Genomic DNA, 20939 nt, shown 5'->3' with positions numbered 1-20939 from the left:
CAAACGAGGACAACGGTAGGCCCAAAAGAGCGGAGAGGCCTAGGCCCAATATCCCCTCACAAAATAATTACAAAACAAATTTTTTCGCTCCACATGTTTGTTGCCGTTTTTAGCTTGTAGGCCTAGGACATGAACAAGAGGACATTTTTTTTTAAAGTTCGCGTCTAATACTATCTAGTCTTTGCAGTGATTGACCTGGAGGTCACATTTCTATTTATTTATTATTTTTTTATTTATTTATTCAGACAAGTGTCTTGGGGCCCCAAAAGCAACAAAATCACCATGACAAAAGTCTGGAGCCCCAGAGATTTCACCTGATAATCGCTTTTTTTTGTGTTGCAGCTAAAAGGTGCACAGCCAAAATCGGTTATTTGCCGTTCCAACACGCTATCCATTGTGTGTTTTTAATCAATTTTTTTTAATCGCTTTTTTCAAACTGGTCCCGTTTCTACTGGACTGCGAGAAAAGCGATTTTGGGTCATTCTTCGCTAATGTGCCACTTTCCAGTCCCTCTGTTTTAATGTAGTATAAATTTTAAAATATTAAAGGAAATTTTATTTTTATTGCATTACTGCAATCTTGAACATATTTGTTAATGGAATAAGTTGTTAAATATTTTAAACGTAATCAATATGCTGTTTAATTTCAACAAAAAGCCTCCAAAGTCGCGCACTATGCATGTCCCGATTGGGTTTCTTAAGAATTCCTAATGTCATAATTTGTAAAATAAATAACTCAAATAAATAACTATACCACAAAAAGGTGAATGCAGTAGATGTCTTACAAATGTAAAATTAAAAATGACATCAATAGAACAATAAATACTTAAAATTTGACTTTTTTAGACTAAAAAATTTGTCCCTGAATTGTCGTCATCTCCATCACAATACTTTAAAATGCCATTATACTGTTAGCAAAATGACATAACAAGTTATGGATCAAATCATTTTGGTTGAAGGGGACCATACAGTAAGAAACAGTCCATTCTTGTACAGTTAAACCACCTATAGCTGAAGAATTCATGCAATTCTAATACAACTAGAAAAGTACCTTTATTCAGCATCATCTCTGAACGCTTCAGAGTATGCTTTATTTATTATTTTTTTAGAAAAAAATAATTATATATACGTTTAGAACTGTGTCATTTTCAAAGTGCACATGGAATTCACCCTGTAACACACTGCATATGGCATTATATGACCTAAAAAGTTTAATTCCTCATCTCCATCAGTCATCTCCATCACAATTTTATTGTGACGGAGATTACTTCTTGATGTTTTCTTTCCTCAAAAACGAATATAAAATAAAAATGATAATTGATCTGGTTTATGTTGTTAGAAACCTTTTTGCTCAATGTTTATTATCCTATATGTTTAAAATAATACAATCTATCTTTTAAATTTACTAGGATTCACATTTATGAGTATATCATCATCTCCGTCACAAAAAGTGTGATGGAGATGATTTTTTGGTGTATTCTTTTCTCAAAAACAGCTATAAAATAAAAATGGTAATTAATACGACTTACGTTGTTCGAAACCTGTTTGTTCACTGTGTAGTATCCTATATTTAAATAATACAATTTATCTTTCAAATTTACTAAGATTCACATCTATGTGTTGTATATCATCATCTCCATCACAAAAAAGTGTGATGGAGATGATTCTTAAAATATTTGCTATGTTACAGCACTGAAAATTGAATGCTTAAATAAACGTTTAAAATGCCCTAATTATCGTGCCGAATGTTTATTATAGTTGTTATGGGCATAATGATGACATGTGTAATAAAAGAATTACAAATGTGAAATTTTTTTTTTCATGATTTCTAAACCTCTAAAATGGCACGTTAGCGAAGAATGACCCTTTTTCGAAAAAGCGATTTTTAATCGATTATTTCTTTCCAGTAGAAACAGGCCCTCTAGAAAGAGATAAGGTATTTATCTATCATTTGATTAAAAACCAATATGAACAACGCTAAAAAAAATACAGGCTAAACTACTAAATAGATGCCGGACCGATTTTGGCTTAAATAAGTGGACTAAATTGGCAGGTAATTTTAAAGCTAAAATCGGTCCGGCGGACCGATTTTGGCCCCGGACCAAATTTTTCCTGACAGGCCTATGTAATGTCATCACTTCGTAAAAAGAAAACCCCACCACCACCACCAGTGTGACCAGTCATCCCAGGCTCATTATTATTTGTTTTTGTATAATAGTTTTATTTATAATAAATATACCACCATAGTATTCAACGAACATTTAACGTATCGGAATAAGAAAGGTGAAAGAAATTAGAACAAAAATCGATTAAAAGATGGTGAGTTAGATCAATTTCTATACAAGGCTCATCATCATACAACAAAAGTCCTCCGTTTCGTTGCGCAGCAATCAGTAAATCAAATTTCTCCTACTAGTTCTAATACATGACTAGCACTGCAGGGTCCTAGCATATTTCTAGTCTGATTACACTACTTACCAACTTGCGGTAGATTAAGTTACCTAGGCCTAGTAAAACTCCGAATTATAGGTAGAAACGAGATGATCTTCCAAATCAACAAGCATCAGGCCTGCCTTTCGCATCTGCACCAACTCGACTCGACAACCGAACAAATCGATAAACCAATTCACGAAGCACAGTTAAAACATTTCAAGAGTCTATTCCATTTCAATAGTAGGGTATGTTTTAATAAAGCTTTAAAATTTACTTGAAAGCATGTTTCATTTGTTAGTTAAATTAAATTAAATAATTTAATTATGTCTTGGTTATTTCAACCTTACTGAAAATGGCTCAAAAGCAAAAATAAATTACATTATTTTTACATATGATAATGTAATGGGTCATACCTTCAAAGTGGTCGAGTCTGATAAACTGGAAGTCAAATGGATGGGGAGGAGGAGGATATTTATCCTCAATCAATTCTGTAACAGCTAGTAATGGTTGTAATGAGGAAAGCGGTAGTATAAATTGAACAAATACTGAAAGACCCAGGGAAAGTGCATGACTGAACAACAACTTAGTTTGGTTTTTCTGTCGGATCTGCTCCTCATCCCCTCAATGTCTATGCGCCTCTCCTTTAGGAGGGTTGTTTGTGGGACAGAGAGAACTCATGCAATACAAGTTCTCATTTATTTTATATCATAAATATAATATACAATAAATGAATTCCCGGTTTTATTATATTGGTACCATTAGGCCTATGGCCAGATGATGCCATCGTATCGTGACTACAAACAGCTTGACAAAGACACAGAATAATAAAGATGGTCGTATAGCCTGTATTCTGGCTTCCCTAAGACCCATGATCTTTCAATCGATGTTGGCCCATGGGATCATCGATGTGTGAAAAAATGTGTTGTTTTGACGGCCAAAAATAATTATGGCAATGTTGATTGTCCATCAATGTGAATACCCTGGAAACCTCTTTATATAGACCTAAAATAAAATTGTATAGCTATAAGGCAAATATGTGTAGGCCCGGATAACAGTATATAGGCCTATCATTTATTTCATGTCTGCGATTTATCCAAAATATAATTATTCATTTCATATACCGGTACGGTATTTAGAGAGAAAGCTTACTCTTCATTTCTTCTCCCTTATGCTAATATACGCCTATTTAAATACCGTTTTGTGATTTGACATTGTTATTTTTCTCATTGTATTTTGTAAATTTTATATGTCTTTTTATGTTTTTATCATGAGTAAGTTCAATATAAAAGACTTCGCAATTATTGTTTAATCAAATAAAAGCATGAACTAAAGGATGAGTTAACACTGCATTATTCGTAATTAATTACAACTCAGCGGTACTATTTTTATATTTACACCTTGCTGATGTCACAAAATACAGGAATCAGTCCGTGATTTTCACACTTTCATGTAATTTAAGTGTGCATCGATTGATATTTTAACGGATTTGCACCGGATCTCAACCCGGCGGCATCGATTTCGAGTGCACTTGCGTTGCAAGTTCACGTTTTATAGAGCGCCCATGCAACCCCCACAGCACAAGTTATTTCTGAGGGAAGAAGAATCTGAAACGCGATACCCATTACCCCCTCCCCTTTAATTATAGGTCACAGTGCGTTAAAGGGCTTTTAACTGTATAGTATATCAAAAAGTAAATTGCATGATATCATTTTGCAAGCTTGTAAACGGAATCACTAATGTAATGGACAATGAGGGCGCTTTTACATTGCCTCAATCGCCTCAATTACTCAATGAGCTCTAATATTAGCCGAGATCACAGCAAAACCATCTGTTTCTATTTAACGGTACATCAACAGCGTAAATTGTTTAAAACGTCAAATAAATTAAAAAAATCAAACGAACTCACAATTCAGTTCTAAAAACGACAGATATTTAGAGAATGACCACTTTAATTACTGTATAGCATTAATGTTAATATCGAGAGCAGGAAATAGACTCCAGATGCCTCAGAAGTGGTATGGTGACTCTCGGATACATTCAGAGAACAAAGCCTGACCAATTCTGTGGGAGTCCAGCGGGGCCCAGGGGCGACGCACTAATGTTAATGGGGGTCACTGGGCGATGTTACCGAGACTTTTTTTAACATTTTTTTTATAGATGTATTCCAAAGAATATTTTTTGGTCCAATTAGCCTAGTCATCATGGCAGACGGGGATGTGGCCGGGCAACCGCTGTTTCCCCTTGTCTGCGTTTCTCCCTCTCCCGCTGGTCGTCATTGCTGAGAACATAACGAGCTTACAGAGTAACAGACTATTGCAATTTCTTTATATAGCTTTAAAGTAAACTGGATTTGGATGACCGATAATCAATAATGTGATCGTAGTTCCATTCATCGTACCATCGACAGCTACCATTCTCGTACTCGTCACACGAAACACGTGGCTGACCAACATTTCTGTCAGGAAGATTCGGCTCCGACGGCCGCTTGCCGAGATGATAAAAACTTTCGTAGTAATACCTGTAAAACAAAAATGAGATTTGTTTTTATGTTTAAACGTTAGCTCTTTGTAGAAGTGGTTGGTGCATCGATTGTGGCTTGGACTCCCAACCTTCAGGTCTGGGGTTCGAAACTCTCGCTGTGCAAGTCGCTTGTGTCCTTGGGCAAGGTACTTTATCTACGTTTGTCTCTCTCTACCCAAGAGTATAAATGGGTACCTGGTAGGATGTTGTGGCATTGAATGTTCTAGTTTCGTAGAAGTAGCGAACGACTAGGGATACTCCCCAGTGAGCAGAAAAAATTGCACTTTCTGCTGGTTTGCCATTGTACGTTATCCAGTGACCAGGGGTAATAACGCTCGCGCCTTTGATCATTCAATTGGAATTGGCGCCTTATAAATGTTTGAGTATTATTATTATTGAATTATTATTATTCAAAGTCTTGATCTTTTGATTCAAAGCCCATAGCGTTCCCACTGCGCCACATTATAATTTACTAATCATTACTTTTTTACTATTAGGCCTATCACCATATATTGACAATCGTCATTATCATTATTATGGTAAACACAAGTATAGAGTGAGAAGTCTAGCGGTTTAAAACCGCCAGTTTACGGTTTTAACCAAATTCTAGTTTGTAAAAGTTAATGTTCTATAGGTCTACTGGTGTCACAGTGACCACACCCCACCCTTAATTCCGTGAATTTGCTCCATTGTACGTACTGTATAGCATTCATAATTTGACGCTTTCCAGGAGGAATTTGATAAACCTGGAGGAAGGCGAAATTCTTACAAAGGGCCGAATTATCTTTAAATTTCGGCGTGATGACGAATTCCCTGCCCGGATGTCCAAATTCTTTATAGACCTAGGTTGAAGTGTAGGGGACAGGATTCCCTTGGTGGGAGTGACCCCGTGACATCGGTACAAAATTATGTCTTCCAATAAAAGGTGATTACCATCTTTGCAGAATGTACTTATGTCCTTTTTTGACCTGGGCAGCTTCGTGGAGGGACAGGGGTTGGCAGTCTCCGGCCGAGTTCATGTTATTCCATACGAGAGCACGCCCCCTCACCGGGCGGACGCTGATGTTTAATTCTGAAATGTATAGAAGTATCATCTTGATTTAAAAATAATTTTTCAACAGTTATTGTTTTTTATGTAGTGAGTATTTAGTGTAAAACGATAATATGCATAATAACTATGAGGCTTGTTATGTTTATGAGCACAGCGAGTAATGGCTAAGGAAGCAGTTGGGGTCTACTTGTGAATTCTTGGTTTATCATTGCAATATGGACATCCTCAGTTTCATCCAAATGGTTTTGTAACCATGGAGTAAAGATAACTTGATAATCCCCACCCGACGAGCGTAACAACTGTAATAACCCGGACATCTCACTCCCTGCGACTGACCTGGGAATCCAATGAGTGTGACGTGTAACTGACCTGGGAATTTAGTTTCGCCACCTTCATCGACATCCTGCAAATAAACCAAAATGGTAGCAACTCTGTCTCGTTTCTCGGCTGAACCAATGGTACAATCTGTATGGGTCTTGTATCCTATCAAGGAAAACATCATCAATTGATCAACAGTGTGGGGGGGGGGGGAGCTGCCCTAGGGGGGCGGTTTTTTTCCCCCCCCTAAATTTGTCAAAGTTGTAAAAAAAAAGGAGGAAAAAGAAAATTATTTTCAAATTTTAAGTATGAGAGTGCCATTTTCTGCCATCTAGAGGTGCCGATAACTGAGGTTGTATAGACCCTCCACCTGTCAAAGTTCCTCTCTTGCGCCCCCCCCCCCCTCTATTTCAAATTCCTGGTTTCGCCACTATACAGATCATGACAGATAAAAGGAAATATTATTTTCATGATTAGGAATGCTATTAGCGCATGCCACTCCAGAACCGTTTGATCGGAGGGATGGCATCTTAAACATCAAGATAAATGTTCACACTTATACACATTAATTAAACACACCTCCCCCACCTACCCCACCCACGTGATCCGTCATATTAAAGGCCTACTTACCAATGCCTTCTTGGTATGACGTAATTTGGAATTTCCCTCCATTTTCTGGTTTCAATCCAGTGGCTTCCAAGACGCGTTGTTCAAATATCGTTGAAAATTTGCTTTCACCTGGATAAAAAGCAGTGCTGTAGGACCACTTCAAAAGCTTTTTCAACTTCTTTGAGAATGTAACATTAACACACGTTGTTCCTATATTTTGAGGGGAAAAATTCACGTGTCAGCAGTGGCAGGCCTATTTAAAAGATGTCCACACACCAATTCCTCATCCTCTTCCATCCTCATTATATCGTTGTGATAAGCCTGCACCAGAATCAAACGCAAACAAAAAAAAAAACAAAAAAACGTAGGCATGCCTAGTCCATAGAACATAGTAATGTTATAATTTTTTTTCAACGAAAATTTAAGCTTTTTGCAACCTTTCATGAAGAGATGCTTGATGATTCTAACATCATGTTCATGTTCAAGCACTATTTATTCATTTGCGTAAAATACAACTGATTAGTGATTGATTGATTGATTGATTGGTTGATTAATTGTTTGATCGATTGGTTGATTAATTGTTTGATTGATGATTGGATACTGTAGTTGGAATATGTTTCTTTGCTCTGGTTGGAACCTAGTTGGTGGATTGACTGACCACCATTAACAAAGTCAAAATCGTTTCATTATCATCATCATAACATAACATCACCATTACCAAAATTACTATCATCATCAATACAAATAGTACTGATCTTCGATATTTACCATTTGTGAAATCTCTCTGTGACACCTTGTATTTGCTTTTGGCGGCTTTTAAATGTTTTCGCAAAGTACTGATGCCATCGAAGCAGACAATCGGATGATCTTTATTAGATTCAATTACGTGACGATTATGGACTCCCATAAGCCCCTCGCATTCTTTAGGTGTTAGAAAATTTTCGTATATATATGCTCTGGAAATAATAATTTATAGCATTAACATATTAATGATTGATCTTACAATGTTAATGATCAACAATCGCGAACCCACAATGCAGCTTGGTAAACTTTTGAATATTCAGACCATTTCGTTGAAACGTTAAAAAGCATGATCACAAACAACTCTATTTGTAATAAAACAATATTATAACTGGGAAACAAATAGCTTTATGAAATAATCGATGTAGATGCAAAACATAACAATGGCCATGTGAGTTTTTTCTCTCTCCATTTCATTTCAACAGTAATATAATACAGTAATAAACAAACTAGCACCAAAGATATATGGTTTAGAAGGTGTATGTTCAACCTTTCTCATCCTCTCTGGGACCAAAGAGGTCGCTTATGGCACGGTAAGGCAAGAGTGAAGATAATAGGCTGGAGGGAAATGTTTGATTCATTAGTAGGCATAGGCCTAGATGATGTGTGACCCCGATCTTTTATGATGAGATGGGAAAATGTGTCCCGCAAATTCTGAAAAAATCAATCGTGCATGTGATTTTTCGGTAACCCATAGTTTCATTTTTAATATGCTAAAAACAAAACAAACCTAATTGGTGCTGTTCCATTTGTCAATTCTTGTGGTGTGACGACATTCCCGCCCACTCGGACGTTTCGTACTTTTAATCGTTGCAGATACGTGGGTGTGTGCGACACGGCGGCAGCTTTTAAATTCTTTATTTCGTCGTTTTTATTAGATTCTTTCATTTTGAATTCCGGAGTTGTTAATTTTTGACTTGAAGATTTTTTGTCTGTGGTTTTTTTATCTTGTAGTTTACCATCTTTAAATGTAATCGTTTTGAGTATTTGTGGTGTTGATGCTTCCAGATTCGTCGCAGATTCGGCTTCAAATTGATGCTGGTGGCCTTTATTAGGCCTATCTTTACTGTCCTTCTTGTCTTCCTTATTACTTTCTTTTAACTCATTTTCTTGATAATCATCAGGCATTGGCCAATTAGTAGGCCTATTTTCTCTTAGATGGTCGTTTGTTTGATAACTTTCCTTCCCAACAATGATTGATTCTTCGTATATTATTTGGTCCTGTTTCTTTTGAAAGCCTAATTCGTCTGCTGACCTAGAATAAGATTTTTCAGACACTTCTTTCAAATTGACTCCTTCAAAGTTCGTAAATTCTATTTTTTGAGATTTTAAACCTACGTCATTCTCTGGATCACGTGGGGGTATATTTTGAAATGTTTCTGCCTTCACGTAACCTGGAGAGGATACATCGTCGACAACGCTCTCTCCTCCTGCAATTTGTTCGGTTGCCAAGGTTTCAGCATCCAGGGATGATTTAAATTGTCCACAGTGGTCTTTGACCACTTTTGTCTCAACAAAATTATAATATTTACAGGTGAGCACGCCGAGTCCAACACCTAAAGCTAATCCTAAGGCAAATGTGATACTTAGTATTCCTATTCGACTTGATTCGACGATTTGCTTGTCTATGATCTCAGTTCTTGTCAATACTGGCGTAGAGTTGTCAGTAGGCCAATCACTGGCCCGTCCATCATCGGATAGGCCTACTTCACTTAACTTCGACAAATCATCAGCTTTTACTACTGCTACTGGTTTTGGTTTTGATTTTGGTCTACGTTTCGGCATTTTGTGTGCATACGAACAATATGGTAGGCAACTTACACTGTATCAGTGTACCAAAGTCCAGCTTCCGGGTTATCGGCCTATATGAGATTAAGCATCAGCAAATTTGGATTGTTGCACCACAACGTTCCGCCGTTGAACCATGAAACTTGTTACTTGTTAAGTGTAGACACAAAAGTCCTTGAATAAACTGTTATTCTAATGTGGTTTAACCGCCTTGCACAAAAGGTTCGATAGGCAAGATAGTTATATACAGTACCTTGTTTAGCGAACTCGCTGCTCGCCAATAATGATGGTTCAAATAAAAATAAAATTATATTTTTGGTCAATTAGAGCAGCCGCCTCCACAAAAATGGAAATTTCAGAAAATAAAGTTTTTCTTTATTTTCATATTACGCCGCGCCGCTGCCTTGAAGTCTCCAAAATGAGATAGGCCTTTAGAGTATATATTTCTTCCTAATTTTACAAATTTAACCCATTTAACCGTCCCATTACGTACTACGCAGTTAAATTTGAGTGTTGCCAAAGTGCGAGCCAGCGAGTCATCCAGCGACGCATGCAAACTTCATGCGAGCCATGACGGTAATTTATGCGGGACGTGTGGCAACAGTGCGAGTCATAAGGCACACAAAATTCCACGCTAATAAACACTTGTACACTTTATAATACAATTACAATAATTAATTAACTACTTTTAACATAATTGTTTTGATGTTGAAAAGAAAATTTTCAGCTATCCAGACGTGACTTCAAATAGGCCTATAATGAATGATAGGCTATGTAATATTCATTTTCACTCACAATCTGCCAATTCGCCCCATGCATGGAGGGACGACCCTATTTATTTTTCACAAAATACTGTAAACATAACTAGCAAAGACAATTAGAAAACATAAAGCATAAACCACTGATAATAATTAATTTATGGGCTAACATCTTGTAATCCATCATGTTTTAAAAAACAATTAATACTGTAATTACACAGTTATTCAAATAAATGCCCCACTTTAAACAACACCCCCCTAGATGTGTATAAGAGACAGCCCGAAAAAACGCCCGGGAACCTCAAAAAAGAAAAAAAGTTCATTTGGACTAAACGCCTAGACGTTTAATTTTTCTTCCAATTGTCTCTATATAAGTAACTATGGACGGATGAAATGAAAGCAACATCATTTTCAGCATTGGATTAATTTTCAATGTTTCACCTAGTGGAATTAAATCAATTGCTAATTAATTAGGGATTTAAAAGCCGTGCAAACAGTGACTCCATTTACCAGTAAACGCTGGCTGCTCAAAACCCATCTGAACAATAAACGCTCCGGGGTGCTTATATTCGAATAAATGCGGTATATTATAATCATTGTATAATTACATATATTTTAATTGTCTGACTGTAATGCCAGATTACATAAAAACAAAGGTATGATTAGCAAATCAAATTATAAAAAAGTTGTAGATTTCTAGCTTTCCTTGTTTAGTACAGCATTTTTCATTGATTTAAAAGAAATGAAATTTTTCACATATCCACAAAAAACACCAAATTATGCCTGCCCTTATCTTATCCAATGGCGATACTGTAGGCCTAATTTTTTTTTAAATTTATTTATTCAGCTTTAGGCACTATGAGCCAATGATATACCACAAAAAAACAACAAATTATGCCTGCCCTTATCTTATCCAATGGCGATACTGTAGGCCTACTTTAAAAAAAAATTTATTTATTCAACTTTAGGCACTATGAGCCAATGATATACCACAAAAAACAACAAATTATGCCTGCCCTTATCTTATCAAATTACGATACTGTACTTCTTTTTTTTTTTTTATAGAATTTATTTATTCAGCTTTGGGCACTAAGGGCCAAGGATATAGCAAATAGTACACATATCACTCTATCTTCAAAGTGGCAATCCCATCACAAGACAACAGCGGCTTTATGGACCACTACACCGGGGTAACTCCCTACTCATCTATAAAAATGTACTGGGTTCTTTAAAGGGGACATGAGCCAATTGTGTACACTGGGCCTACGGTTAGTCCTTATCCGAGAAGATTGTTCCACCTCCAGAACCATGGCGGGAGTGCCGATATTATGGCTGTATGTTGTGGCTCCCCTGCCTTAACTGTCCGGACATTCGACTCACCAAAACTTCTCATACTTTAAGGGGGGAAAAGGAACTTGATACTGTATATTTAGATTTGTATACTGATTTTCCCCTTTGTTTTATAATTTAAAAAAAAATCAAATATAAATATAGGCCTACTCTTAAATTATTGAACTATTTTATATTATGCAGAGGCCTTGTCACATCAATGCATTAGTTCAGGGTGTGGTGAAATGATGGGAGAGGATGATGGAGCTATGTGTGGCACATATTTATGGAGTTATAATAGTTCACAAGTTGTGGTTTGGTGATCCTCAAAAGTATAGAATAACCCCATACTATTTTATTCTTTATTTTTATTTATTTATTAATCTATCATAATAAGAACAATAACAGGCGCGGATCCAGCGGGGGGGGGGGAGGATGAGGGCCCGTGTGCCCCCCCCCCCCCCCCACCGTCAGTCAAGCCGAAAAATAAAAAAGAGGGTGACAAATTTGAGTTAAAGAGAGGAAAGAGCAAAAAAGGGAGTGCACCCATTAGTTCAGTGGCGATACAGCAGTGGGCGAAATGAGAGCTCGATTATTTACCACTTATTATTTTCACCAACCATGGTGGGGCTGAGGTGGGCGTGGCGGCTTGAACGTCATATTGTGCCCCCCCCCCCCTCACTCCCGTCAGAAAATATCTGGATCCGCCACTGAATAACATCAATTTTATTTATCAAACGTGATTAAACATGCAGGTGGGTACGACTCGACTATTCAGAAATTCAACCCTCCTCTCCGTCGGTCGCCCTCACCTGTTCAAGTTGGTTTCGAGGTTGGCGAGGCCTCTTTTGCGACTCCTATTAGACTTTTCCAGGGATATAACCGGGCCGGGTTGAATTAACTTTTGGATGGATGGAAATGGTTTGATTTTAGTATTACTCGATGAGAAGGTCATATGAACATCATAATTTATATTAAAATATTGTCATTGTCACTTTTACAGATTTTTAGCGTGTTTTATTTAAGGTGCCTCGCACTTTTGGTACAATACTGCAATTATACTTCGTCCTGCCTCGCATGAATTCGTGTATGGAGTGCGATATCGCTCTGTATTCGGTTCCTGAACTGCAGTTCAATTAGAAATTTACTGCAGCGAGTTCTCTGGCCTCTGATTGGTCAAAATATGCATCGAGGGCGCTAAACTCGCAGCGGTAACTTAAACTCACTGCAGTAAATTTTTTAACCAAATGACCACCAATGGCATGCCAGTGTATGTAATCAATTCATGGATATTATTTTGCATACGGTGGCCCATAAGTGTCACGGCAAATTTCAAATGAAACATCACGGCAAATTTCAAATGAAACATCACGGCAAATATAAAATGAAACATCACTGCAAATTTAAAATGAAACATCAAGGCAAATTTAAAATGAAACATCACAGCAAATTTAAGAATCTCTCTCACGGCGGAAATGATTTACTGCGGCGGAAGTACGTTCGGAAAGAGCATTTGTCGTCATTTTCCAGGCTTCTGTGCCTTTGAAGTGGCGATACATACATAGGCCTATTTGTTACTATCATTATTATTATATAATTATTTTTAAATAAATAATAATGATAATTATTATTAAATAAATTATTATTATTATTAATATAATTATATTAGAAAATTATGGGTTAATTTAAGACTCGAACGGATTGACGATAAAAAGGATAATCTCGATCATCGTCATCATCATCATCATCATCATCATCATTATCATTATTATTATCATTATTATTATTAATATTATTATTATTATTATTATTATTATTATCTATATTCGGCCTACTTTATATACTATGCCAATATCGCAGGCTTATTTATATTAATATTACCATGTACATATTACTTTCACCCTCCTCTTCCTTCTGCTCATAGGCCTATGTATTGTTAATTTCTTGTCTTTTCATAATTAAATGGTAATGATAATGATGATAATAGGCTCCTATAACAAACAAAAAAATGCAATTACGACAATTTTACAAATGCATATACAATAAAAGAGAAATAATAAAAACCTATTGGGTAGTTTGTTAAAATTAACTCACCTCACCTTCTAAACTGCGGCCACCTCATTGAAATTTTCACTGATCAATACATTATCCAAGTATTACATTGGGCCGTCCTCTTGTGGGTTGCAAGAACGTTTCTATCAATTTAATCTCTGTTTCCCTAATACAGCCATCGTATGTTGAGATGTGTATTACCACCGCCATGATTTTCAGTATCATTATCATCATCGTCATCATTATTATTACTGTTTTTGTTAATCTCATTGATGTAATCATTATGATTTTAAGAATGCCGGGGTGTCGTAATTGTGTAGTTTAAGAGGGATGGGGTTTAGGTGACAAACATGATTAGCTCTAACTATTGGTTACCCTTTGGATTCAACTGACTGATACAGTAAAGAATTTTTTACCATCTCTTGAGCTTAGAAATAAACTGAATGCCAAACATAACTGGATGTCAGAATATTCACTAAAGAGTGGAAGAGTGTATTAACAAAAAATGTAGTAAGTAATAAGGATATGCCCAAGCATTATTATTAGAAACCCCATTCTAAAAATAACAACAAATCAAATTTATTGTTTGTTACTAAAGAGTACTGCGAAGCCTCCTGTTCAAACCCAACGGAAATGGGAAATTTTGTTGAAGACTGAAAACAGAGATTGGATACTGTAATTAGGCAATTGAACTTTAAGTTACTTCATATGATTGTACCTACAAGAAAATTATTATTTAAATATAAGATTGTTAAGGATAAGCGGTGTATTGAATGCAATGTACTGAATGATGAATTACATTATTTTTTGAATGTAAAGAAGCAAGATTAATGTGGAATTTTATTAATTATAGTTTCAAATTAGAAACACCACTGTCCTTTCATAACATTGTACTAGGTACAGGCAACAGATTTTTAGATGATATCTGTAGTCTTGGAGCATTCTTACGGTATATACAAGGCTCGAACGTTAAAGCACATTGGTAAATGGAAGCTTAATTCCACGGCCACCTTATTTTCAATAGAGTATTATAACAGAAAGTTATTAAATAAAATTTAAAATGTTAACAACAAAAAAATAAATTAAAATGGCATTATGGAGTTATGTGTATATAGATAACTTCTTCATTTATAAGCCCCAATATGCTTATTGTGTAAGTTTGGGTATTGCACATATAGGTAGGTGTATGTGAATATTAACGTGAGTGTGGATGTATGAGGTATGTTGACATATGCCTATGATTTCTGATCAATATTTGATTAATGTAAACTACTTGTCATCCTGGCATGTATGCGAGTACAATGTATATGTATGTAAGAATGTAATGATAATGGTTATAAATAATAGGCCTAGTGATGGAATAATGCTGATAATAACAAATATTCATAGGCTCGCCAATTCAAATTAACCGAAGGCACAGAAGCCTGGGCAATGACGGCAACAGTGGCGGATCTAGAGGTTTACCGTGAAAAGAAAAATAATGGTCACTCGTACTTTGTGTGTGCTTCTAGTGTACGGTACTCTGGTAAAACATACACTTTCTATTTTAAGCTTGCTTCTTTTCAGATACCATCTAAGATCGTCTAACAATTTACTAATTCCAAACAAACCTCAAATGGGAGGGGACGCCCTTCCCAAAGCCACCCCGCCCCCGCTAGGTCCTACTCACCTCCCATTATCCACCCCCATTGCTAAATCCTAGATCCGCCACTGCGCGGCAAAGTGCTCTTCCGAACGTAACTTCCGCCGTGTGAGAGCTTCTTAAATTTGCCGTGATGTCTTTTACCATGATGTTTCATTTGAAATTTGCCGTGATGTTTCATTTCATATTTGTCGTGATGTTTTATTTTAAATTTGCCGTAATGTTTCGTTTGAAATTCGCCGTGATGTTTTTAAATTTGCTGTGATGTTTCATTTTAAATTTTCCGTGACACTATGGGCCACCGTACTTGCATGAATCGCATGCCTCGCTGACTCGCAGTTTATATATATTTACGGTTTGTGTGTATGTATGTTTATGTATGTATATGGGTATGTGGGTATGTAATACTATTTATAATTATTATTATTATTATTATTATTCGGAATTTTTATTTATTTTATTTTTTTTAAGGGAACGAATGATTATTGGGTAATGTGTTTTTTTTTTTTATTTTTTTTTTTTTGTGTCTGTTTTCGGGATTGGAAAGGGAAGGGAGGGGTAATTAAAACTTCGATTTCGGGATTGGAAAAGGGAAGGGAGGGGTAATTAAGATTTTGATTTTTACTTTTTGTTAAGCTCATTTACTTTTACTTTTCATTTGTCATGTTTTGATTTTGTTTGTTTTCTTATATTTTTCTTGGACGCACCGTTTTGTACGTGTGCCACTGTTGTAAAAGTGTAGCTTCCAAATAAAGAATAATAATATAATATAAAATAAAAGGTCAACAATTGTTCATTAAAGGCATCATGTACGGATTAATTTCTTCCTACATTATTAACACAGATCAAAATATCATAATTTTCTTTTACAGGCATTTTCTTTTGGTAAAATATATAAATTGATAATACGGCGCACCAATTTACTATTAGGTTTATGTAAAAGAATATTATGATTTTTAGGGCTCATGTTTTTAGGTAGCTCAGCAGCACAGCCTAATGGTTGGTGCAAATATTCGGTCATGTGACCTCGTTTGCAAAGAATTGTGGTCTAATGGCGGTAACACTGCAGCTGCTGTGCTGTGTACGGCGTTGTTGTTTTTGAGCTGATTGTTATATTTTAAATCGTGTTATTTGTTGTTGCTAGTTTAAAAAGGTTTGTATGGTAATTGTCCACTTTCTGTTAACTGTATTGCTATATTTATATTTAACGTCTTACGTATTAACTATATAAAAATTGTATGTGATTAGGGAACTGTTTTGCGAATGTTTTTATTTTGCTAGCCAGCAGGGCCCTTTTGGCTTACGCAAGGCTAGGGCCTAGGAGGGAGCTAGGCAAGGGGTTTTTATGTCTGCCTAGACTAGGCTAGTATTATGGTATCTAGGCCTAAGTCTGGCCTTGCTGGTAGCGCTACTTTTACGGCCTACTCGGCCAAGGCAGTAATAATTACACAGTACAGACTGTTTTTTGTGAGAGTGAGAGAGACACTTAAGAGGAGGAAGCCCACCCAGGCCTACTACGACTGCTGTACTTCTAGGCCTATTTATTGCTTAGCTAGGCTGTAGGCCTAGTAATGTGGGCCTTGGTCTTCCATTATTGGACAACCAAATCTGTTCCTCCTTTCTTTGATGAATTTTCATTAGGGGTGTTTGAGGACATAATCAGGACCAAAGCTAAAGTAATTACTAGGCCCTATAGCTCCATACAGATTTTAATATTTAAAGACCGGTAAACTTTAGGAAAAGGCTGAGATCAGTGAGAGTGTTACACCCCTTTCGCCCCATTTTTTAAATATTTAAAGATCTGTGTTATTAGCCATTCCCGACTCAGGGATGTGGTTATTGAAAACTGAGGGTGGGTGTTAGAATTTTTAGGGTGGGTTGAATTTGTGCGTACTTTGGTGCGAAACGCCAACCAAGCGAGGGCCGAAGGACTGGAGGGGGGATGGGTTTCAGAGGGGGTGCAGGGCGAGGCTCCTGAAACACTGGGATTCTTGCGGTTTAGAGAGCCAAAATGATCGACTTGGGTAATGCAACTTAACAATTAGCCTACTTAGTTTTGATTGCTTATAAAAATATGTGCGTACCTATCTTCTTTTTTTAAGAAGACACGAATACTAGCCTATGTGGGACTACTGTTGTTTATTCCAGGATAAGAGAATCATTCATGCAAGTAATACTAATATAGTTTTAATCAAGAAAAAAAATTATATTGTTTTAAGTTTTTTTTTTCTTTTTAAAGACAGGGAATACAGCCCTTGTAACAATGATCATCATCATGTAATTATCATTAATGTCTACTTTTTCTTCTGTTTAGTTCTCTCTCATGAAAATGTAATACAGTATTAATAAATAAATAAATCTAATGCCGAGATTATGTGCTCAAATCATTCATTTATTTACAGTGTCTTGTTAATTTTCAATGGTTCAAAATATCTACGACTGGGCGGCGGTAACGATCTCCTTGGTAGGCTAGGTACTTCTCCATTTTCAGTCGTGTATTACAGCCTGAATGCAAATTAACATCGACTTGTTCACAAGCTTTTGCTTCACTATAAGCAAATAAGATCCATGGTTACAGTTGGCTATCTTGGGGAACAAACATTGCTCGTACAACTACCCGCTGCTTTTACATGGCAACATTTTGCAGCTCTGGGACATTCAATAGGGAAAGAAATAGTTAATGTCTCGACGCAACTGCATCTAAAGTTGGAGAATATTAATCCCAGCTAACACTAACTGTTAATTAACGAAGAGGTACTGTAGGCCTACCAGCACTACGTACGGTTAGCACTATTCAGGCTAGAGAGTCTTAGTGGTATCATATCAATCAATTCACTTACTGCGATGTATTACACACCGCATAATGATTAAAGATCTTGAAATCAAACCAATAACATGTCTGTTTTTAACTGAATGTCGTAAGAACGTGCTGTCCTAAAACGACATTCGTGGAAAACGGTCTTAACCTTTGACATCAATTTTTTTTCTAAACTAGGCTAGCTATGTCGAAGTATGAGAGCTAATTTCCAGCTCACTCCCCACCCCCCACCTTGAAAAATCGTGTCCAATTTCGCCTAGGAGAGGGTACAGTACCTCACGGGTTTTCCATGGTTTAACTTTGGCCATGGCAGTGCGTGCTTGTGTATACAGCGCGTAAAACATGGGTGCCAATTTTAGCGCCCATTCCCAGTATGTGGAATCCCCGTTTTTACGTACTTGGCAGTCATGAACTTTACCATGGAATACGTAAAACCATACACCGCGTTTAAAATGGTTCACTCTACAATGCAATATCTGCAATAATTACACATGCTAGAGGTAAGCCTGGGTTGCAAACTTTATTATTAAAGTCCAGTACTTAGTAGATATAGTAGAGACCACCGTCGTTACTTTGACAAGTCGGGACATTTTCGGTTACACGCTAGACTGCCTGTACTGTACCACTTTGCAGACAGACAACTCAACAACCTCGCTCTCATGCCAAGTGATGAATCACATGTTTTCTACATTCAGTGAAGTACTGTAAGCACCGTGGCAACCAACATTCTGACTGAAGCGAAAATCCATTGACGTGTTTTAAAATCATTATTATTGAGCAAAAACTTGTGTTTTTTCATGATTTTAAGGGTGGGCGTTAGGGTTTGTATGAGGCTGGGCGGAAGGCCTTAAAAATAGTCCACCTCCGCCCTGCATAACGACATCCCTGCCGACTTATTAAACAAATATTTATTCAAATTTTTTCACAATCATGCAGTCAAGCTTGTCTTCTTCATGTATTAATAACACTATATCAAACCAAAGCTGTCCCTGAAGGAGAGCAACACTTTTGCTATCTTATTTCTCTTTTTTAGTCCAAACTAAACTATTGTAATTTTTAATTAGGGCAGTGTGATGCATGAGGAAATTTTATTTGTTCTATCTATTGGAATTGTGTATTGCGCTGGACATTGTTAACACCTAGCAAACATTATTTTGAAAGGTTGTCATTTGAGGACGACCCTTTTGTTTAGCAAAATAGTTCAGCTGAAAGTGTCTGGGCAGAGGAGCTATAGATTTTGTATACTCTTGTTATTTTTGTAAAATTGTTTTAATTTAATTTTAATGACAACTCTTTCGTTATAGATGCCTGTAATAGTGGACTTTAAACAAGGACAATTATGTTCTTTGAATAATTGATTTTGAACATTAGGAATCAACACATGATATCTGCAGAAACCAATTGAAGGTTACATTTAATTGTTCAGCCAATCAGATTTGTATAAAATAAGAATGTCAACAAATAGACCAAGAAAAGGTCAGCAGAAAAGTAACCAGGATGGAGATACTCCTAGAGCAGAAGGTATGTGTAAACTGGTTATGTTTAATTATGATAAGGAAGGGTTTCTCCATACCAAACTCATGTTAAATTTGTCATAATCTAAGAAAAAATATAAAAATACAGTTGTGGATTGAAGTGCAGGTGGAAAGGGTGTGTGGGTGTATGCCATAATCATAAAATTTCTTACCTCAGTATCAACCATCGTGGTATACCTCCACCTGTGAAAGTCCCTCCCTGGGCCCTCTCTATTTCAAATTCCTGGATCTGCCACTCTATTCTCTTGAATGATTGAATGCATTCATTATCTGTCCACTTTGCAGGAAAAGGCCAATCAGGAAGGAGGAAGCTGGAGTTTGAGCACAAACCTTTGCATGGAAAGGTGTTCTACTTTGACCTAATTAAATATAAGAATTCAGCCAAACTACAGAAAGATATTACAGCTTTAGGAGGCGTAAGTATTTAAGATTCAGCTTTTTTTTAGCTTTAGAAACTCTTTCTTCAGGCCCGTAGCCAGGGGGGTTTTTTATGGTTCGGACGAACCCCCCTTTTCTAGCGAACTCCCCTGTTTTCTAGCGAACCCCCTCAAATTTTTGAATGAGTCCCACTCGGACGGAATGTCGGTTTTTAACTTACCCAGCATTAAATCAAAATTTAGCATCTAATTCATTATTTGGTGACCCGTTTTTAAATTCTAGCCTGCGATACAAGCCTTCATTCATAGAATATCTCAGCTTCAGAAGTTCGGAGATTTAAATTGAACGCAACTCCGGCAAACCATGAATTTACGATGGCTTACATATAAGGATGGCAAACATCGATAATAACCCGGCTCCCGTCTCAACTTTGACTGGCCTTTGCCTGAATGTTTGTAAGAATGTACCAACCGGTAACGAAACTGGTCGCCGTCTGCCTAGAGTAAATGGCGCCACTAAACGAAGCCAAAGTTTTGCGACTTAATCCACCAAATGCAGCTAAAGTTTTGGGACTTAATCACCTTATGATTCTGGACTGTGTGGTTAGTAAATTGCATAGCCATACTGTCCACAGCGCACACTAACCTATTTGCTGATGGGAAATTGACTCCTTTTTTCCATCCCAAACAAAATATTATTAATAAGTCAACATGCTCCATCTCAGTCATCATAGCCAGTCACAAAATTAGGAAGGTTGTTTTCAACAACAGACACACACACACACACAACAGAACGGAGTGCGTCAAAACGAGTGTTTGTTAATTTTAGTGATAAAGAATTACGAAACGTCGTAGAATAACTGACTTTTTTCGTCCACTGTGGCAAAGAAGAAAACGACAGATAGTCCT

The 20939-nt window shown here is 36.7% G+C and overlaps 3 protein-coding genes across 4 annotated transcripts in view; 1 reads left to right on the top strand and 2 right to left on the bottom strand.

Moving 5' to 3' along the window:
* Positions 1 to 2601, bottom strand: part of LOC117105955 (putative sodium-coupled neutral amino acid transporter 11) — a 47574-nt gene extending 44973 nt beyond the window's left edge. The window contains exon 1 of the mRNA XM_033247260.1: positions 2478 to 2601. The gene's annotated coding sequence lies outside the window, so the exon portion shown is untranslated. The remainder of the gene's footprint in view (positions 1 to 2477) is intronic.
* Positions 2602 to 4363: 1762 nt separating this feature from the next.
* Positions 4364 to 9620, bottom strand: LOC117106042. Its single transcript, XM_033247382.1, has 6 exons — positions 8462 to 9620; positions 7699 to 7886; positions 6952 to 7140; positions 6373 to 6486; positions 5886 to 6024; positions 4364 to 4950 (listed from the first exon to the last, which is right to left on the bottom strand). The coding sequence occupies exons 1-6, from the start codon at positions 9514 to 9516 to the stop codon at positions 4767 to 4769; spliced, it is 1869 nt and encodes a 622-aa protein (XP_033103273.1). The 5' UTR covers positions 9517 to 9620; the 3' UTR covers positions 4364 to 4766.
* Positions 9621 to 16314: 6694 nt separating this feature from the next.
* Positions 16315 to 20939, top strand: part of LOC117106002 — a 19927-nt gene continuing 15302 nt past the window's right edge. Inside the window, exons 1-3 of one of the 2 annotated variants that reach the window (XM_033247312.1) lie at positions 16315 to 16453; positions 19423 to 19639; positions 19939 to 20069. In XM_033247312.1, the coding sequence (XP_033103203.1) occupies positions 19570 to 19639; positions 19939 to 20069 (201 nt within the window). In that variant the 5' untranslated portion in view covers positions 16315 to 16453; positions 19423 to 19569. Of the gene's footprint in view, positions 16463 to 19422; positions 19640 to 19938; positions 20070 to 20939 lie in introns of both variants that reach the window. The other variant, XM_033247313.1, reaches the window with a different exon arrangement.

Source organism: Anneissia japonica, unplaced genomic scaffold (genome assembly GCF_011630105.1).
Source record: "Anneissia japonica isolate Jap-2015-1 unplaced genomic scaffold, ASM1163010v1 scaffold284860_len1800451_cov186, whole genome shotgun sequence".
NCBI classification, from domain to species: Eukaryota; Metazoa; Echinodermata; class Crinoidea; order Comatulida; family Comatulidae; genus Anneissia; species Anneissia japonica.
The sequence above is the reverse complement of the archived record's forward strand: the minus strand, read 5'-3'. Positions and strand labels throughout refer to the sequence as shown.

Excerpts from the sequence above, each read along its gene's own strand:
- LOC117106042 (XM_033247382.1), bottom strand. The coding sequence starts at position 9,516 with ATGCCGAAACGTAGACCAAAATCAAAACCAAAACCAGTAGCAGTAGTA. Across the intron at positions 6,025-6,372 it reads TGGCGAAACTAAATTCCCAG|AATTAAACATCAGCGTCCGC; the intron begins GTCAGTTACACG and ends TATACATTTCAG. Across the intron at positions 4,951-5,885 it reads AAGTACATTCTGCAAAGATG|GTATTACTACGAAAGTTTTT; the intron begins GTAATCACCTTT and ends TTTGTTTTACAG.